This window comes from Trachinotus anak, unplaced genomic scaffold (assembly GCF_046630095.1).
Source record: "Trachinotus anak isolate AG129_WGS33_773 ecotype Australia unplaced genomic scaffold, CSIRO_AGI_Tana_v1 ptg000001l, whole genome shotgun sequence".
Taxonomy (NCBI): domain Eukaryota; kingdom Metazoa; phylum Chordata; class Actinopteri; order Carangiformes; family Carangidae; genus Trachinotus; species Trachinotus anak.
In genome coordinates this window covers 8,857,763-8,876,820 of record NW_027273852.1, presented here as the reverse complement: position 1 = coordinate 8,876,820, position 19,058 = coordinate 8,857,763, and the positions used below count along the sequence as shown (strand labels likewise).

The following is a 19,058-nucleotide window of genomic DNA, read 5'->3' as shown; positions in this document are numbered from 1 at the left end:
CACTTGTCAAAAGACCTGTTTTTTTTTTTTTTGTTTTGTTTTTTTTTCACTTTCTCTGCGGACGGATTGGTGTTGCACGCTGAACATGGAGCTTGCGACATCAGGACGCAGAGAGGGGGACGGAGAACCGAAATCCACAAGGTGGCAGTGAGAAACCAAGAATGACTCCTGCAGGAGCAGAGCACAAATGGGCCATTCCAGAAATACTTCATGAAACTAATTATAAACCGACCCATTAATCTGGAACATGTCGCCATCATATATGAACACCGGGACATACGTGGACATGCACAAGAAACAGCCAATCGCAAGCGAAGATCACCCATGCTTAGGTTCCGGAAGATTTGTTATACCCTGCTGATGGATCAGTATGAATCTGATCAAAGGTTATAGCACATGTTAACCAACACCAAATGTAATTTACACATATGGATGGTTTTTGAGGCTGCGGTGTTTTTTCAGTACGGGGCAGCTCCACATGCTGCTCATGTGTCTCAGCCTTTCAAGGATGCAGTCCAGCCCTGACCTCTCTAAAGACTCTCTGGGCTGGAGGAGGAACAAAATTAAGCTACGGGCCCCTATCAACCCCCAGGTCTCTCCACAGACCACAGATTTGCTGTGGGACAGTTAAGATTTGGTCATTTCACTGAACATGTATTTATTTTGCAATATGCATCATGTAAGCATAATATTAGGTGATAAAATAAATCATAAAGACCAGATTTTGACACTGGGCCCCTCTACAAGGCAGGACAAGGTAAAAGTGCAGGACGTGGCTCAGATGTCCATATGTACACTAAAGGACAACTGGCTATTTTACTAATCTACACTGGTCTTGAAGAGATCCCTTCCTAATATAAGTGATGAGACAAAATCTACACTTCTATTTCTGTGAAAAGTGAATTTTACGTCCAGCCAAAGATAATATGAGGCTTTACCAGCCTGAGTTAGTTAAATCAAGTGGGCATCTTCCAGAGTTACTGTTCATTTTATTACAAAATCCCCTTTTTGATTGGAAATACTGTCTGTGGAAGCTCAAAGAGAGAATTTTATAATAAAAACATGGTAACTCTGGGAAACCGTTGGTATGGACCGAAGAAATGATTGAATCATTGTACAGTAATTGATGTCAATGCACATATGGGCATGTGAGTATTTGTATTATTGTGCTGTAGAAAATAGGCAATTAGTGAAATAACCAAAAAAAAAAAAAAAAAGACCATAGAGAAAAGGTATGGCCCTTGAGGGGCTGGGACTGCTTTGCCTGCTTTGATCATTTGATAATACAACCTTTTGTGCAATCAGTACTCATCACAAGAAATGTGTTTCTCTTATCTATTGTATACATATTCACTGCCATCAGGTCTTTGCAAAAATAAGAAATAAGAAAATAAGGCTACCTTGCAATGGCATTGACACATAAGCAGGTTTTCTGATTTTTGTCACTCAGTTGCAAAGGAGAGGTGTAAAAAAAAAAAAAAAAAAAATACAACAAAAGATGTAAAAACCAAAGGGAAAGGGGGTGGGTTGATTTTCACCAGTAGCTGTATGAGGCTGTCCACAAGATGGTGTATGATCCAAACCTAGAGAGAGTGTGTGTATGTGTGAGAGAAAGAGAAAAAGAGGGAGAGAGGAGGAGGGGAGGGCTGTCAGTGAGACAGACTGTATTTTTGACAGTGATTGTTTTCAACTGTTTCAAACTGTGGATAAACTCTCATTTGAACAAGTCTAATTGTCTGAATTGCCAGAGACTGAGAATAAGCCTGTGAAAGAAATGAGAAATTCCCTTGCGGTAACAAACATTGCCTGGTCCTGTACTTATTCCTGTGTGAGCCTGCAGCTGTCAGTGAATTGCAAGAGCTATGCACAAATCTGGCTTTAAACACAATGAGTCTGTCCTGAGTATTAAGTACTTCATGTAGCAATTTGCAATAACAAATTGATAAATTAAAGTCAACTGCGAAAGATTTGTTTCGATCACTAAAATCAAAATCAGCCTATATGCAACTATTCAAAAACTCAGCCTACGGCAAACAGGCACCTGCTGAGAGAAGACACATGCTGGTGACGTTTGACTCTTAACCCAGAGCTCAGCGCGGAGGATTAAGAATAAGATGGGCTAACGCTGCACTGTGTGAAAACCCCTGTTTGATCTTGTTAAAGCAGGCAAAGCTTTGATACCATCAGCAGCAATCTTCTGTGACCATTTCAGGGCCGTAGCCAGAATTTTTAGAAGAGCTGGGGCCATGAGTCCAAGACAACCCCCCCTTCTCCAAAACCAAAAAGTCTTTAAAATGCATTATATTCCTTTCTCAAATTTGATTTAGTCAGTTGCCTGTTTAACTGGTAATATTTGATAACAAGAGAGACGAAATACTAAGTAGTTACCAGGGACTGAATCAGGCACTGCAACTTCAGAAAACACATGCAAATAGACAAAATACAAGAAAATTCAGAAAACATCTTCATCAATTTGACAACACAATCTCACTGCAAATACTCACAACACAACCAAGGTGTTGCCAGAGTACACAAAAAGGTTATGAGGGGGAGCGCCCCTGTGGTTCTCCTGGTAGAGCACGTACCATGAAGGCATAGTCCTAACCACAGCGGCCCAGGTTTGAGTCCGACCCTTGACTCTTTGCTGGCACTCTCTCTCTCTGACCTCCTGACTCCCTCACTGTCACTAATGGAATAACTAAATTTAAAAAAAAAAAGGGATGAACCCAGCTGGGATGCACTTGCATAGATGTATTATAGGCTACATCTCTGCGCACTTGTTGTTTAATGCTTTTAACTAACTTTTAACAGAAGTCTCAAGGCATTGAATAACAAGTGCATCTCTGCTAGGTTCATCACTTATTAGTGTCCCCTTGAAACACCTTCATTGTGTTGTGAGTATTTTCAGCACATTCGTGTATTTTGTTGCATTGTGAGTATTTGCTGTGCATGTGTTGGCAAATGGATGAAGATGTTTTCTGAATTTGCTTGTGTTTTGTCTATTTGCATGTGCTTTCCTAAGTTGCAGTGTGCTGAGCTCACAGGGCCACTGTAATTAGATATTGATGAATAATTAATTCGTTTCTGTACTCCAGATCAAGGTCTATAAAATAGATTATGATGAGTTCACTGACAAGAGACTTTGTGACAATATATTAATGAAAATGTACTCTGTGATTAGGTGGTATATCTGTGAATTGATCACTTTCTTTGTGAGTTATTCCTGTTTACCTCTGAATCATTTGATGAGCAGCACAAAACATGACATCTCATAAAAACTAGTTAGCTGTAATTAGATATAAGTTGATATTGTTGTGTCCCCTCAGGTGAAGGTTGTGCGTTTAGTAATCTTCACACTACTTCAAATCGATCATTGCACCATCACCACACAAACCACAGTCTGTCTTTCACCAACTTCCCAGACAGTTGGTCTTTTATTTATGCATTTATTAATTATGAAAGAATGAAACTGATAAGAGAAATACGAACAAGGGGTATTTACTGAGTTCAATCACTGAATTAACCATTGAATTTACTTTAACATAAGAAATAAGATAACGCAAACAGGTCAAATACAAAGCTCACAAAATTACTATAACATAAAACGATTTTATAAAAATATAAAATCCTATAAGAAATTAGAAATCATATAAAATTTGTGTAAAATTTTGTCATGATTGCTGTCTGAATTCTTGCGTTATGGGTAAAACCAGCACAGTGACCTTGACCTTTGATCTCTGAGCACCAAAATCTAATCATTTCATCCTTAAGTCCAAGTGAACCCAAGGCCAAAATTGTGTTTTGTGGGTCCAACCAATCCATCAGGAAAGGGCTACAAACCAACCAATCAGAATACAGCTAAAAAAAAAACCAACCAATCGATTAGACTACAGCTGCAAATCAACCAATAAGAATATTGCTACAAATCAACCAACCAATCAGAATACAGCTGCAAACCAACTGACCAATCACAATAGAGCTACAAACCCATTAACCAATCAGAATAGATCCACAAACCAATTAGACAATCAGAATACAGCTACAAATCAATCAATCTGAATACAGCTGCAAATCAACTACATACAGCTACAAACCCACTAACCAATCAGAATAGAGCTGGAAACCAACTAACCAATCAGAATAAAGCTACAAACCAACCAAACAGAATACAGCTACAAATGATTTCATGTTATTTTAGAGACAATAACACATATGAATAAATGTAGCTTTTTTTTAATACAGGAATGTTCCTTGTTAATTTAAGGTTCACAAAAACATAACTTCTAAATAAGGTTTAAGCTCAAAGAGGGTAAACAAGGTTGGATCCTGAATGCATCCACAGGGAGTAGCTGGTTCAAGTACTTTAACTGCGTTGTATTACTGGGTGTACACTGTGGAGCTATGTAAATGCTTATCTGCATCTAAACATATTTATGTATTCAATAAAGAGATGGAAATCAGTTATGAAGAAAAATCACGTTTTAATTACACTTTAATCACTGTGTACTGATGTATAAAACATGGAGCCCAGCTTGAGACCGACTCTGTCTGACCCCTTACACATAAATCTCCATTCAAGTGTCGCCATTCTAATCAGAAGTGGCATGAAATTTAATCTTTATCACAACACTTTTATATGTCTAGAAATAACAAGTCAAAGTTAGAATCCAATTTAACAATTTTTCATGGTTTAAATACCCAATACCCCATTTTTCCCTTAAAAGCCAATTAAAATATGCAAAAGTACAATCCTTTAATTTTCTCATAAAAATGTAAATTACTCAAAATGGCTGGTTACAATCAGAGGAAGTATTTAACAATGAAAAATAAATCTTCATGAAATTATGATGAAATTATGAAGTAATGACATCTCTGCCTTTGGTAAAGTAACACATGTAGGCTACATAAACTAAAGGACAACAGGGATTTTTGTTTTATCTATTTTCATTTCTCTTGCTGTTGTGCTTTGCAAAATGGGATGAGATGCAATATGAGGTCATCTTGATTACACAACAATAACAGGAGGTTTATTATCTTTGACGGGATGAGTCTGTTGTGTTGTCCTAACCACTGGGTGTGGTTTAAACTGGTCTCCTGTGAGACATGAAAACCCCCTATCTCCTCTCATAGCTGCATACACTTATAGCTCCTCTGTGAATGCACAGAAGAGCTAGTTACAGGTGCCAGAAAGCAGCTGTGTGTTTTCGTCTACAGTAAGTCCGGGGTAGAGGTGGAAATTACTATTACGAATCACTTCGCTGATTCACACTGTTTCATCCAGTTTAGTTCAAAGATTTGTGGTCACTGACTATGGAGTTTGTTTACTTTTATCTAAGCCAAGGAATCACGTCATTGTTCACATACACTTCAGTATGTTCAACAGTATGTGAACACATTACTGTTCACAATGCAGATGTGTTCATTGCCTTAAGGTTTTTTTTTTTTGTTTATGTGAGAGAACTATGTTAAACAAAATATTAAATAAAGCAGAGTATTTTTACATAGTTTAAAACATGTCTGGAGAGGAACTTTAATGTTTTTAACAAGAAAATAATGTACTGTGAGGGAAGCTCCATGGCTAAAGGCTACAGATTCGTTCAATGACAATGGTAAATCAGTATAGTCAGTTAAGTTGGAAGATTTGGCGTTAAAGACTCATTTGTATGTGCACTGACCACCTCTAGTCCGGTTGGTTCATTCCCCCATCAAAATGACCACTGACACAAATTATAAGATGGGCTCCAGAAAGACATCTGGTCTAGGCTGTTTGATCTGATGTCAACAAAGACTAACAACAGTTATAAAACAAATCTAACCTCAAATCCTCAACCCTCAATGTATAGCTGACATAATATGGAACCAAAATAAGTTAAAGGTCAGAAATTTGCTTGGTTCTATTTCCAGTGATGCACTTGTTTTTTGGTTTCCGTTTTACACTCTTCCCTTGCCTTCTATCTACTGTAATTCATACATTTTTCAGTGTCCACATGGGAAGTACTTGAAATGTTAATTTGGTCTTTCACTTACTATGTCATAGTTAACTTAAAGGTCCTAAAAACCTACTTCCTCCATCAGCTGCTTACTGTGAACTGTGTGGTCATACACGAACAGTTTTCTGACAAAGGTTAAACTGTTTTGGTTATTTAACATGAAATATTTTCTGTAGGCCTATCTTTTGTTTTGTTTTGTGCTCTTCTAACTGTTTTGAAGTGGGTGCGACAGTTAGGATTTAAAGGTGATGTATGCACCAATCAGGATTTAGCTAAATCTAAGTCAAAATCTCTAAAGGGGTTGTTTGGTCACTGTCAGTCAAAGCTGATCAAACCATGGATGTATGAAGGAGAACTAAGAATACCTAATGATGTTTTGCCCAAATTTGAACTTTGATTGTTGCTGATTTTATGATGAATATTTAATGTTATAGAGAAATGCATCAGAATTACATCATGTTTTCAGGGTCTTTAAAGGCACAGAAGCATTGACAAGAGTAACCAAGATGTTTCTCACTCAGTCTATAGCTTCAGCTAACAGATTCAATATTCATTTATCAAGTGTCCAGACAAACTATTTTCACTTGCCCTACTGAATGTAACAGCAGCTGCAAAATTTGAGGCAGCATAAGTATATTCCATCGGGAACAGCAGAGTTTTTGACATCAGGGATTTAATTCATGCTACTGCCTGCCAGTCACTTTATTTTGACAGCCTCTGTGGAGCCAAAGCTACAGTAGAATAGGTGCATATCTGATGAAAAAGTTTGTCCCACTACTGACTGAACCTGATCCCCAAAGCTCACACGATCACCAAGAACGATTTCATTTTTCATTTGAATGTCTAAACCTCTATTTTAAATATGATTCCTAAACATGGTAGTTAACGTTGGATTATTATTTCTATTCTAAATCAGAAATGTAATAATAAACTTGTTAAATCTTCTTTAAGCACCTATTGCCACTGTTAATGTTGTTGGTTGATACTCATTATCCCACATATGACAAGCCTACTATTTAGCATGTATATAAAAACTTAATAACTTTTTTGTAACATGCTATAATACAGTTGTAACCAGATACAAGTCCTTTTAAAGTATTTAAATCTTAACTTAAGGTCCATCTACTCCACTGCTTCTGGAGCTTTGAGCTGCATCCTGTGACCTTCATCAGCAGATCGTGTTTGTCAGTTATCATGGAGAGTTAAAAATGCTTTATTAATAAATAACAAAAGAAAATTCAAAACGTACATATTAAATATTATAAATATCATATATAGATGCTTCATATTCATATAGACATATGGCAGTTTTATATGATATTGTCAGCCATTCATTATTTGTTTATAAACCAGCTCAGGAGAGTTATAGTTATGACAAATACAGTAATAAATGCCCTGATATCTGCTTACAACAAAAATATTGTGTTTTGTGTCATATTATTAACTGTCTGTTTACTGCTTGTATGCAAAATAAGGTGCTTAAATAGTTTTACCCTGAATGGAATGACATAAGGAATAAGATAATTAGGAATAATCATTTATTCTGCAATAATGCTTTAAACAATAACAATAATCATGCTTTTCTTTCAATTGTATTGGAGATTAAACCATTTGGGGTCACGTGTTCTTAAATCTTTCTCTCCCTTTTTGGAAAATAAATTAAAATCACAACATATAATATCCTTTTCTATGAACAGTTAAGTATTATGGCCTCCTGCAGTGCTGAAGAACAGTGACGCTGTCTCGGACAATGAAACCAAATCAGAGCCTCACAATGCCTCTGGGAGCAGCCAGTCTGGGTGCATTCAACATATCCATCTATAGGCATCATTTTTATAATAGGATCATGAAATTTGGATAAAGACTTTACAGTTCAAATGGTCAAATCTCCTCTTATACTGTACAATTTTTTCCCCCTTCATACCGCCTCTTTTGTGATGAATGTATGTTAATATTCATGCAGATTGTTCCTTCTTTGGGTTTGGTAAAACTGAATACAACTCTCACAATCTCGCTTGCACATCTCTCACCAAGAGCACAAAGCAGCGGGAATTTTTGACTGTCGTATCTAGCGTATATAAATGAGATGCTTTGAAGTTCTTGAGTCATAGATGAAAACAGTTTGTTTTTCATTTGATGATCATTAAAAACAGTCCTGTTGCCTGCTATTTGCAAATATTACTGCTAGAAATTAACCTTTAACAACACCAGCAACATAATAACTTGCTATTATGATTGTCGTCTGGTGTTAGTCGTTGTTATTATTTATCTATAGTTATAGATGAGCATTGTTGCATATAGGCAGTAATGCAACAGAGGGTGTCTTAACTGAGGCTAATTTGCAGCACCTACCCATCTCTTTTGTTTACAAACAAAAGGTGAATTGTATCGTAAAAGTCACTTGGTCGCACCAGTAAGTCACCAGATGAAACGTGTTGCATTAGAATAACTAAATAACGTAAACTGGATTTCAAAAAGACGAGATTTTCTGGCTGTTATTGTGGCAAACCTAACAACCATACAACAAAGGAACCACAAAAATCTGATTGCATTGTTTAATAAATGGACTTATACGTGTTGACTTTGTTCATTAGTCTTTCCAGGACAACACCTAACATGTAAAAAAAATTGAAAAATTCTTGAAACCTTTACTGTTATGAGTTACATTTTTTGGGGGGGATATTTGTGTTTGTCTTACAAAAGGGGGAGCTGTTGAGGCAGAAACTGACAGTTCAAAATTCCAATGAATGGCAGCAGTTGTTGTCTTCATACTGACATTTTCAGTGATCCCATATAAGACGGGCAGGACAGCAGTGAGACTTCTGACTGCAGGCAGCGGCTACTGTCTGCTCTACTCCAGTTTAGATCTGTTAGCTGCAGAAGAGCTGATCGCTTCATCGGGCTGATTAGTGTCATGGAAGGAAGAGCCTCAAAGGTCAGAAATTCAAGGTATTTTTTCTTTCCCCAGAAAGTGAACACTTATAATCCCCACTCTCCACTGGAAAATCTGTGTGGACGAGGTCAACATGAAATACTCTACAACTGCTCAGCAAGTAGTGGCACACACAAACACACAGTTGCAGCACGCTGAAGTGCCTTTGAGCAAGGCAATTCACAGTAAACCCCTGTGGTGGAGCAGTGAATATTACATGACACTTATTGTAGGTGCAATCTGCCCTGTGATTGTATATTTTGACTCTGTGGGTCAGAAAGAGACAGACTCCTTAGCCAGTTTGATCAAAAAAGCTTTTTGTGGACTGTGGTCTGCTGTCCATTAAGACCCTGAGAGACTCAGAAAAACAAAGACTTTAAAGCTGCCGCGCATCTTGTGTATAACCTGGATCCGGTGATATTCCAGTAAAAAAGCAAAGTATTTCTCTGTTAATGGGTCTCATCTCAGCCTACGGTGTCACTACAAAGTCCTCAGAGGTAAATGTGAAGTGCAGAAACTGAGGCACAAAACAAATAGACCACATCTATTAGAGTGCATTAACAAATTAGAACATCACTACAGTTCATTCTGATGGTAGGAAAAAAAAAAAAACATCTGTGCAGAAGATGTGAATAAATTCTCCAAACAGCTTATTGTACTATTTCATTTTATTCACTATGGTTTTTTTTTTTTTACTTTTTTTTGCATCTTTTCCTATGAAAATGAGAAATATTTTCTCATCTCATCATGTATTGAAGTGAATACCTCCATAGCGAAAAGGCAAAATGTTGAGTTTATTAAAGTTATGTCTTAAAATATGAGCACCTGTGAAGCGCCCAGGTCATTCCGAGGAGACAGGGTTGGACGAAGAAGATTCTCTTATATGCATTATATGAGTTTTTACTCAGATAGTGGCCAAATTTCAAGGCTCGCACAGATACATTTTACCGTTTAACACTGTGTTGCAAATTTTTCAATGGCATATGTACTTGTGCCAAATATATCTGTGAAGATTTTCAAATACAGTGCAGAGCAACTCAACTTAAGCCATCTCATCACCTCTTAACTGTTCCTTGGATTTTGTTAAATGTCATATGAAACACAACAGGTGGCAGGTTAGACTGTGATTTTAAAAATGTAGACATCTCTTTCATTTTCAGTATAATAAACAATATTCTATTTTGGGTAAATGACTCCTTTCTGACCTTTGCCAACAGCTGGAAACAAAATACAAGCACGTTTTTAACTTTAAGGGACGACACCAGGTACTCACATCACTTGATTTTAAATTTTACTCCACAAAATAGTTTGAAATGTTGAACTAAATTTGACTGTTGTAAAACGTTGACAACAGTTTACACAGCACACACACAGATGATTCCAAGTAACCATGAAATACAGTTTCTTTACAAATATAAAACCTGACCGTCTCATCACTCATATAACTGAGGGAGATTAAATGAATTATTCTGAGATGAGGAAAAATGTTATAATCTTTATTCTCACACAGTATTTGGGTCATATCAACAATAGCAGATCTTTTCAAGAGCATGCTTAAAAACACCCCATATGGAGCAAAAAACGGACACTTTCATTCAACAAAAGCTATTAAATATAATTTACAGGGGAGTGAAATCTTCCACCGAAGACAATGATCAAAACACAAGTTGAAAACTTGTCTTCCTTGATATGATATAGACAGTGAATTCAAACTCATGAGCTATAACTTCTCCATGGTCCCAAATTAACTTATGAAACTTTATATATACATACAAAAATGTGCTACACAGACCAGCAATGTTAGAAACTATTGTCAGGATGTAAGAAATCAACCAACAAAATAAACAAAATACCCAATGTAGAAACGCAGCTCACTGTGTACTTAAACTAATGCAGGACTGACTGTATTGCACTATAGTGATTTCTACTGTTTAAAATGACAATAAAGCGTGTTACAACATATTCCTTGTGTCCTCCCTTTTGACGTGGTCAAGTGTCTTGTCGTGGCACTTGCTTTTTTTGTTCTGGTGAGTTTTGACATGTTTTGCCAAGTGGTCACTCCTCATGAACCTCTTGCAGCAGTCCGGGCAAACAAAGCGCTTCTCCCCCGTGTGAGTCCTCAGGTGTCTCTGCAGCTCGTCCGACCTGGTGAAACTCTTGCCACAGAACAGCCAGTTGCACACAAACGGCCGCTCTCCAGAATGCCACCTCAGGTGCGCTTTGAGGTGAGAAGTTTTCCCGTAAACTTTCCCGCAGCCCGGTATGTGACAAATGTGCTGCTTCTTCTTCCCCGGCTCGTCGCTGGACGTGGAGGACTGGCAGTTCGGACACCTGCACCTCCTGCAGCGCCGCGCAGTTGCGAGAGGGGACTTCGTGTGCAGCAGAGCGGCGATTTGCGTCTGGTATTGCGCAAAGTCCGTATGTCCCAGAACCAAGCCCCTCTGCAGCTGGAAGCGATGGGGACCGAGGGAGGAAGAGTGGCTCACATGGTTCCCCTGCTGGAGGCTCCACCACGGAATATCCTCTCCAGGGTTTGGAGACAACTGTCTCTGCTGCTGGTGCACAAGGCCGGAGGGTCCCGTGACAAAACTTGGCATCGCGGGCGGGATGGGAGTTGGGGCCGCGTAACTGACAGCGGGGACGTAGGTGGGGGGGCAGGTGGACTGCAGGGACTGCATGGAGCAAGGTAACATCTTCACCGGGGAGAAGTCATAGGGGTACGAGGGGTCCGCCGGAGGAGTGAGGGGCAGTTCGTGGTGCGAGCTGAAGGAGCTCTGGATGTGCGCAGACAACTGGGGCTTGGAGGATAGTCCGAAAGTAGAGCTGCTGGCCAGGCTGCTCTGAGGGTTTCCCTCGTTAGTCCACGGGTGAAATAAACGCGAAGGGGAGCCAAGACTTGGGTCGTAAGGGACCTGGAGAAAATCTGTGGGGTTTGATCCGTGGTGATGCCCGATCCGGTTACAAGTGGCAGCCAGGAGAGCCAGCGGAGAGTGCTTACAGTTCTCTGGAGAAGAGTTTGGAGTGCGATCCTGGATAATCGACACACACATTTTCTACATTACAATCATTACTGAACACATTTCATGAGGTAAAAACACACATTCTGCGATGCTCTGTCTGAACTCAATGCTCAAGCGATCGGTCGAAACACTTTGAATTTCGCCTGCACTAAATCCCTCCTGTAACCTGAACGATGTGACACAAAAGTTGAGGTTATGTCGCAGCACGAATCATTACCAGGCGCACTATTAGCGCCGGTGATTATCAGAGCAGGCGTGGGCTTTACGAGATGGCAATCCAAACGCAAATCAACGTGGACGAGCAGGTTAAGTTTACAAGTTATTAAAGTCATCGAAGTAAACAGAAACTTGCGCACAAACCTGAAGAAAAGCCTGGAGTGTTTCATTCCGCAGTACTGCCACTGCTGCCATGGTAAGCGTCCTCCTCCCTCTCGGTGGAAACAAATAAAAATAAAAAGCACTAATTTAGATAAATGCGCGCATTCGCAGCAAAATGTCTCGTCGAGCAGGTCTTCACTCTTCAGTGCCTCCTCTCTCCGAGATATCCTTGGTCTATCTGAAGAGTGAGGGATCACTTCTTAGAATTTGATAAGGACTTTGGTGGGCCGCCAGCCAGTCAGAAATAAGATTTATTACTTTGAAGTTTGCCGCTGCCCAATCATCAAAGAATAGCGGCTCTTTGAGAGGGGAAAGCAAATCCTTTGAATCCACAAAGCTCCTATGGTGTGTTTGTTGGTCTGGATAAAGGAGCTGATTATTAGGGGGGATGGGAAGGGAGGAGATAAAGGCGGGACAATTAATGAAGTAATCACTATGTGGGAAATGTATATACACAAATAATTGGATTTTCTTGATCAAAGACCCCCATGCCGCCTGGAGACCCCGGTATTGGATGCTGTAGTCATCTGATCCTCTTTTTGTAATTAAGGATTTGTAGCAGAACCCTGTGTGACAATGTGACATTGTTATCTCTGGAGATCTCCAAGAGCGTTGCCTCACTGCTTGATGGAGGAAAGAGACCAAATCAAGTGACTCAACACAAAGTTCTCATCTCTGAAGAATCTGCGTCTCTTTTACATTTCTAATTTGAATTAAAATTTCTTTGTTGTGCCTTTGAACCACAACATGGCATTAAACACTTAATTATGCCCTCTCTGAATTATTTAAATACTTATTTTCTCCTTCACTCATTTCAATCAGTTGTTTTATCAGAACTTACTCCTAATTTAGATTTTTTTTTTTTTTTTTTTTTTTTACCCTCTTTGTTGAGCACTAAAATTTACACCCTGTCAAGCTAAGAGCCTGAAAAAAAAATAAATCCAGAAGCTAATTCAAATCAATGTTACTTAACATGTCACACAGGGGGAACCTCTGTTTTAAATAAGGTGACAATAGCAGCACTTGAAGTAGTGATGTCTTAATTATGTTTCTTTATAAACTTGTCATATGTCTGGGGAGAAAGTCCACATTCAGAAAAAGCACAGGATGTAATCCACTGCAGAATCCAAATCAAACAGAGGTATTTGTAATGTACGGGAACTTTAAAACAAAGACTAAACTGACAGATCTTTTTTTTTTTTTTGTTTCAGAACAGTTAATGAAGGCAAAAGTATGCAGTTTTCATAAGATAGTATCCAAACTTTTGTGGCAGCGCAGATGAAATGGAAGTTGTAGTTTTCTATATCAACTCTCTGATCTTTATCTGGCTTCCCTGCAGAAACAATCACTGTCCTCTCAACTAGTTTGGAGCGGCAGATTTTGAATTAGATCTGTTCCTTTGAAGGGATTAATGTTCCCAGTCCTCTCCCACGGCTTTATACACAGTCATGAGGGAAAGGGGGAGTCCTGCTGGGCTGCACTGGAGCCATGTTAAACTACAAAACTGGCTACAGGAGTAATGTAGTCACACCGTTGACTGATAAAAAAAAAAACCAATGGAGATTAAACCTTGTTTACATCAAGTTATGGCAGCTGTTGGTGATGAAGCTTATGGAGTTCACTGCTTTGAATTCTGAGCCAAATTAAATATGTTGTTTACACAAAGAGAGTGTGTGCACTTCTGTGGCTCCTGAAATTCATCCTACAGAGGTCACATTATACATGAGTGCAATCTCTGAATGTGTGGAAGTTTTTTCATGATCAGTACATAAAGGTACCTTTTTTTTTTTTTTTTTTTTTTTTATAAGGCACCCTTTACAAACACTTTATCATTTGTAACTAATTGCTTTACAAATGGTTAATAAATCATTGTCTAAATCATATATTCACTTTGTACATTTTGACACAAAGGAGCTTCAAACAGGTGAGGAGATTTACAGATCGGTTGGAAACCACTATGAAGAAAATGTTTTGAGTTGTCAGGTTGTGAAAAACCTTTCTATTAGGTAATAAATTAGTCAGAAATATTGGTAAAATATTGATAAATACTCCTGGATTTCACACTTTATACCAACCATCAAGTCAGCAGTATGTTAATAAGTGATTAATAAAGGGTTTTTACTGACTTTATTAATATTATATCATATAATATTAAAGGCTTTTGATACCAAGGTGAGCAGGTGAAAAACAATTATAAAATGCTTCAATGTAACCCCAGTTAACCAGCTGTTACCAAAAGCATTAGTGGCCACCTCAGACTTTACAGTGGTCAACATTTTTACAGTCTACTCCAAAAGTTGGTATCTTTGCCGCAAATTTCCATCACTTAGTTTTTGCTTCCAGGTTTAAATGTCAGATAAATGTCAACTGTTGTAATCTGCTCTTTTATGTCGAACCAGACAACTTTTAAATCAAAAGGACAATCCACCCTAAAACAGAATACATTTTTCCATGATTTTGAACAGCAGCAGTGGCTTTTGGACGTAAATATATGAAATATTAATTCTGATTTTGGGTGGATTTCAACATAAATCAGCTTTACATGTGAGCTGTCATACTATGCAAGAGAAATTTCAGCCATATATGACAACTGCATGAATTTTGCGAACCATCAGCATTACCAAATTATTGGTGTCTTCCTTTGAGATACTCGGTTCAGCCCTAAATGCAAGTTCTTACATTTTAATGCATCTCAATGGGGCTCCAGCTGAGGAATGGATTTGGCTGAGCAGGACTTTGATATAGTTTGTAAGAATTTCATGACTGTGTGCTTGACACAATGTCCAGTCCCTGAGGTAATTTACTTGCTCCAAACCTTTACCGTCTTATGGCCATGCCTCAAGTTTCACAGGGTCACCTCAGCAGTGGTTTGGCTAAAAGGAGTTTTTCCTCTGGCATTTGATGGGAAAATTAACTTGGAGGAACCCCCGCTGCAATAGTTTTCTGTCTGTATGCTCAGAGGTTTGAACATGGTATCAGTCAATACCATTCGTGTGCTTCATACAGTACTTAAAAGCATAAAGCAGAGAGTGGAGCAGCAGAAACACTGTTCAGAGGTGCAGATGTGTATGAAGCTGCATTTAAGGATGAGCAGAATATTTAAAAAGAAGATAGAGACTTGCAGTGGTTAGTGTATCTAAATGGCAGGAAACCCAAGCAAACATTCTTATAATCTACGAACAATAAAAATCAAAGAAAACGAGGTAAATAAGTGCGTCTTCATGTTAGTTTCCTATTTTGATCAGAAATCTGAATTTATGAGTTCAAAACAAAATGATCCCCTGTCTAAAAGTTCAACAGGTAAAAGTCATTTTTGTACAGGTTACTCAAGGTTACTACTTGTGAAGAAGACACAAAGATATCAAACAAATCTAACCTGATCAAAGAATCAGCTCATGACAATCACCATAAAAGTGCTTTTCAGGTGGCTAAAGTATATTCTTCTTTTTTTCATAATTTTCAAAGTTTTGCACAAGATGTGAAAAGGACCATTAATTACAAGAAAGACTCAGTAGTTTAAACACATTTATTTGATTCATATAAAACAGCAACTTACTACAAATAAATAAAAATTTACAATAAATGTCATGTATGTTGTTGCGTTGCAGTTTGTTTTGGTCCAGTTCAGTGGGGAAAATGGAAATCTGCAGAAGAGAGAGAAAAACTATGTTGATATCTGAATTTTACAGCACAATCAAAATGCCTTTTATTAACGATGTTCAAATTTTCAAATTACATTGTTTACTTTAAATGATGTACAGCTTACTGTATTGACCGCATGTGCATGGGGGGGAATGGAGCTGCATCTGATTTTGACATCTTGAGTGAACTGAGAGTGAGCTCTGTGGATTTGACAGAGTCGAGGGGCAATGCCACAACATGAACCCTTTTTAACTTTCCATATTCTCTGGACAGTTGGAGCGAAAACAGGTTCCATATCTGTCTCATACGAGACATATCAGAGACTTGGGATGGGGGTGGGCAGAGGAGAGGGTGAGGGGTTGAGGGGGATGCATGTGTGAGAGTGAGAGTGAGTTTCAGTGTGTGGGAGAGAGAGGGAGATGGGAGAGGGAGAGACGCTCGAGGCTACTGGGTACTTGAGCCGCTATAATGGTGTCTCGTATGAGAAAACATCTGTGAATTTCCTCAGTGATCTACAACAAAGTATAACTCAGAGCAGTCACTCAGCAGACCTTTGAAGTTGCTGTCTGACAGAAAGCTGCCATTGTTCGCAGCCCCCAACACACAGAAACTCCAACTTTGGTCTCACTAATTTTCCCTGCAATGCGATACAACTCTTTTTTTTTTCTCTCTCCCTCACAAGCCTACGAAGCTCGGGACCTCTGCATATTCAAGAGCAAAGAGCAAAGCCTTGGCAATGTGCAGGGTTGGCCTGGGGTCATGTAAGGCGGGACAGGTCAATTTACCTTCTCTCAGCCCACCCTGGATGCGTTAATCCAGCCTTAAAGAGGGGAACTCTCCACCTTAATGATGACACACAGGGTTACAGCCTGCAGTGCTCTCCCGGGAAAAATTATAAGAAAAAGACATCAGACTGTGATGCCATGGAAAAAGATTCTTAGATATTCAACTGTCGCCAGTTTTAAGGAAAACTGATTAATTTAGAAAAATTATAATTTAATCTTTAAACAGTTTTTCACTGTAATTATTTATTTCTAGTTGTTATTACTCCTAAGCACTTGTGCAAGTCACAAAGTGCCACTGCATGCTTCTTGTAACTTTTGGTAGACAATGATTTAATTGTAGAAAATTTCAAATATTGTCATCAACAACACTTCAACCGTACACAATAGATTCTTGGATCATAGCTGCGTCAAAACACAAAAGAGTTGAAATTAAGAAGCAGGACCGCAAATATTTGCAAAATGATATTTTTGATAGTTTTAATTTTTTTAATCTGTTCACACAACTACACAAATAAGAGAAATATGTACATTATTTCTTGAGAAATTGATGAAAATGTAAAAAAATGCAATGTTAAGGAAAGTGATAAAAAAAATGTCCTTTAACCAGTTCAGCACCAAAGTTTAATGGGATCTTCCCTGGCCCATGCCCCATCCCTCCACTAACAAACAGACACAGATGAAAACATAACCTGCTTGGTGGAGGTATTGGTGGAGACATTAACTTAGGTTAGCATGTTAACCAGCGAGTCCTGTCCCATCCTGTCTTGTTATACCACTTTGCACCTCAAGAGGCAATAGTATGTCACTTCAGCGGCCTTTCTACCCTCAGTCCAACATGAGAGGGTGAGGAGGTTGCACTGCCCAGGTTTGTTCTAGACTATAGATGAGGAAATTAAACAGCTGCTAATGATAATGTTGGCTAAGTAGGAATAGCAAGTACTTGCGGATAGCACCTTTAAAACCAGTTTTACCGCACACCATTCGATTCTGACCTCAATCATAAAGGTTGTGGGTTGAACACCAGGTGATACGTCCCTGCACCTCCTGGCGGTGGCAAAATGACAAGCTTTCTGTTCTGCATCCCAAACTGAAACAAGGCCGTAGTAATTCTCACACTGTTACCCGTCCAGCGTTTATTCAGTGGCAGCTGGTCCCACCATCTGGGAAAGCAGTGCTGGGGCAAAACAAAACAGGTTACACCTTTGGCCATGCCAAGTCTGCTAGTGCCCCAGTCCGTCTACAAACAGAGAGGCTAATCACAATTTCACGCTCTGATTTGTCAAATCCCATTCCAGCACCGGAGGCACCAAGAAAACTTTTAAGTCAGTAAATTTCATGGCGTACAGGATAACAGCTTTTCCATACTGTTCCTATTGTTCTATGTAAGCCTTTCCTGGCTTTATCCCTCTTTACAGTGGGAGGGAAATGAATGGTTACAAGTCTTTTCTGCAAATGAGAAGGAAGCTGTAATTCTGACCAAAACATTTGGTCACTTTTAAGATTAGCAGCCAGGAACAAACTCTCATCTCCTCATGCATGCATTTTATATTCATGCAAATGTTAAACAACAAAACAGTGCATAGAGCACCCTCAACAAACTGCAGGTGTGAGGAAGCTGAAACAAAAGCCACTGTAACCCTAATGGCATCCCTTGTCATTAACAGACCTTTGATGTATCTACTCAACAGACTCTTTTATCTCCTTCTTCCTCTATGCCTCTTACTCTCTCTGTCTCCACCCGGCTCGACCAGTTTCTTTATTAATGCCGTCTTTGGGGAATGTTCTTTTGCTCAGAGCCCTCAACACACATCTGACATCTGGTTGACGCTCATGTATGTCGCTTTCTTTGGCACCAGTCATTAGCCAGCAAAGAGCATCACAATGCTGAGTTTGTAGCTATTTTAGGCATCTGTTCGTCCTCTGTCCTTGAAGTTTGTGGGAACAAAAACTATTAAGGAACAAGACTTGACATTAATTCTTTAGTTATGCAAAAACACTGTGGTATGCAATCATAATAAAGTGTGATATACTCTACTGTGGTGAAAATCTGACACATCTGGATATCAAAAGCACGTAAACTGCATTAAAACAGTATTTGAAAAGGCTGCACATGAAATACTGGTATTCAAACTCTCCCTTTGAACTCAAAGGATATAGAAACAGGACAATGTTGGCCTAATCGCGTGCTCTCTTTGAAGTGAGACATCACTATTAGGTGAAAAGGTAAGTATACTTCTTTAGAAAATAAAAGCTTTTCATCATTTGTTAAGGCTGCAGCTCGAGCGATTTTCATAAAGGTGGTTTAAAACTT

The 19,058-nt window shown here is 38.8% G+C and overlaps 2 protein-coding genes across 3 annotated transcripts in view; both read right to left on the bottom strand.

Moving 5' to 3' along the window:
- Positions 1-10,397: 10,397 nt before the first annotated feature.
- On the bottom strand, positions 10,398-12,665 carry sp5a (Sp5 transcription factor a). The gene is made up of 2 exons (XM_071474437.1): positions 12,303-12,665; positions 10,398-11,951 (listed from the first exon to the last, which is right to left on the bottom strand). Exons 1-2 carry the CDS (start codon positions 12,351-12,353, stop codon positions 10,875-10,877), a joined length of 1,128 nt encoding a protein of 375 aa, XP_071330538.1. The 5' UTR covers positions 12,354-12,665; the 3' UTR covers positions 10,398-10,874.
- Positions 12,666-15,832: 3,167 nt separating this feature from the next.
- The window catches only part of myo3b (myosin IIIB), a 65,102-nt gene continuing 61,876 nt past the window's right edge, over positions 15,833-19,058 (bottom strand). For both annotated transcript variants that reach the window (XM_071474387.1, XM_071474395.1), the window contains one exon: positions 15,833-15,964. The gene's annotated coding sequence lies outside the window, so the exon portion shown is untranslated. The remainder of the gene's footprint in view (positions 15,965-19,058) is intronic.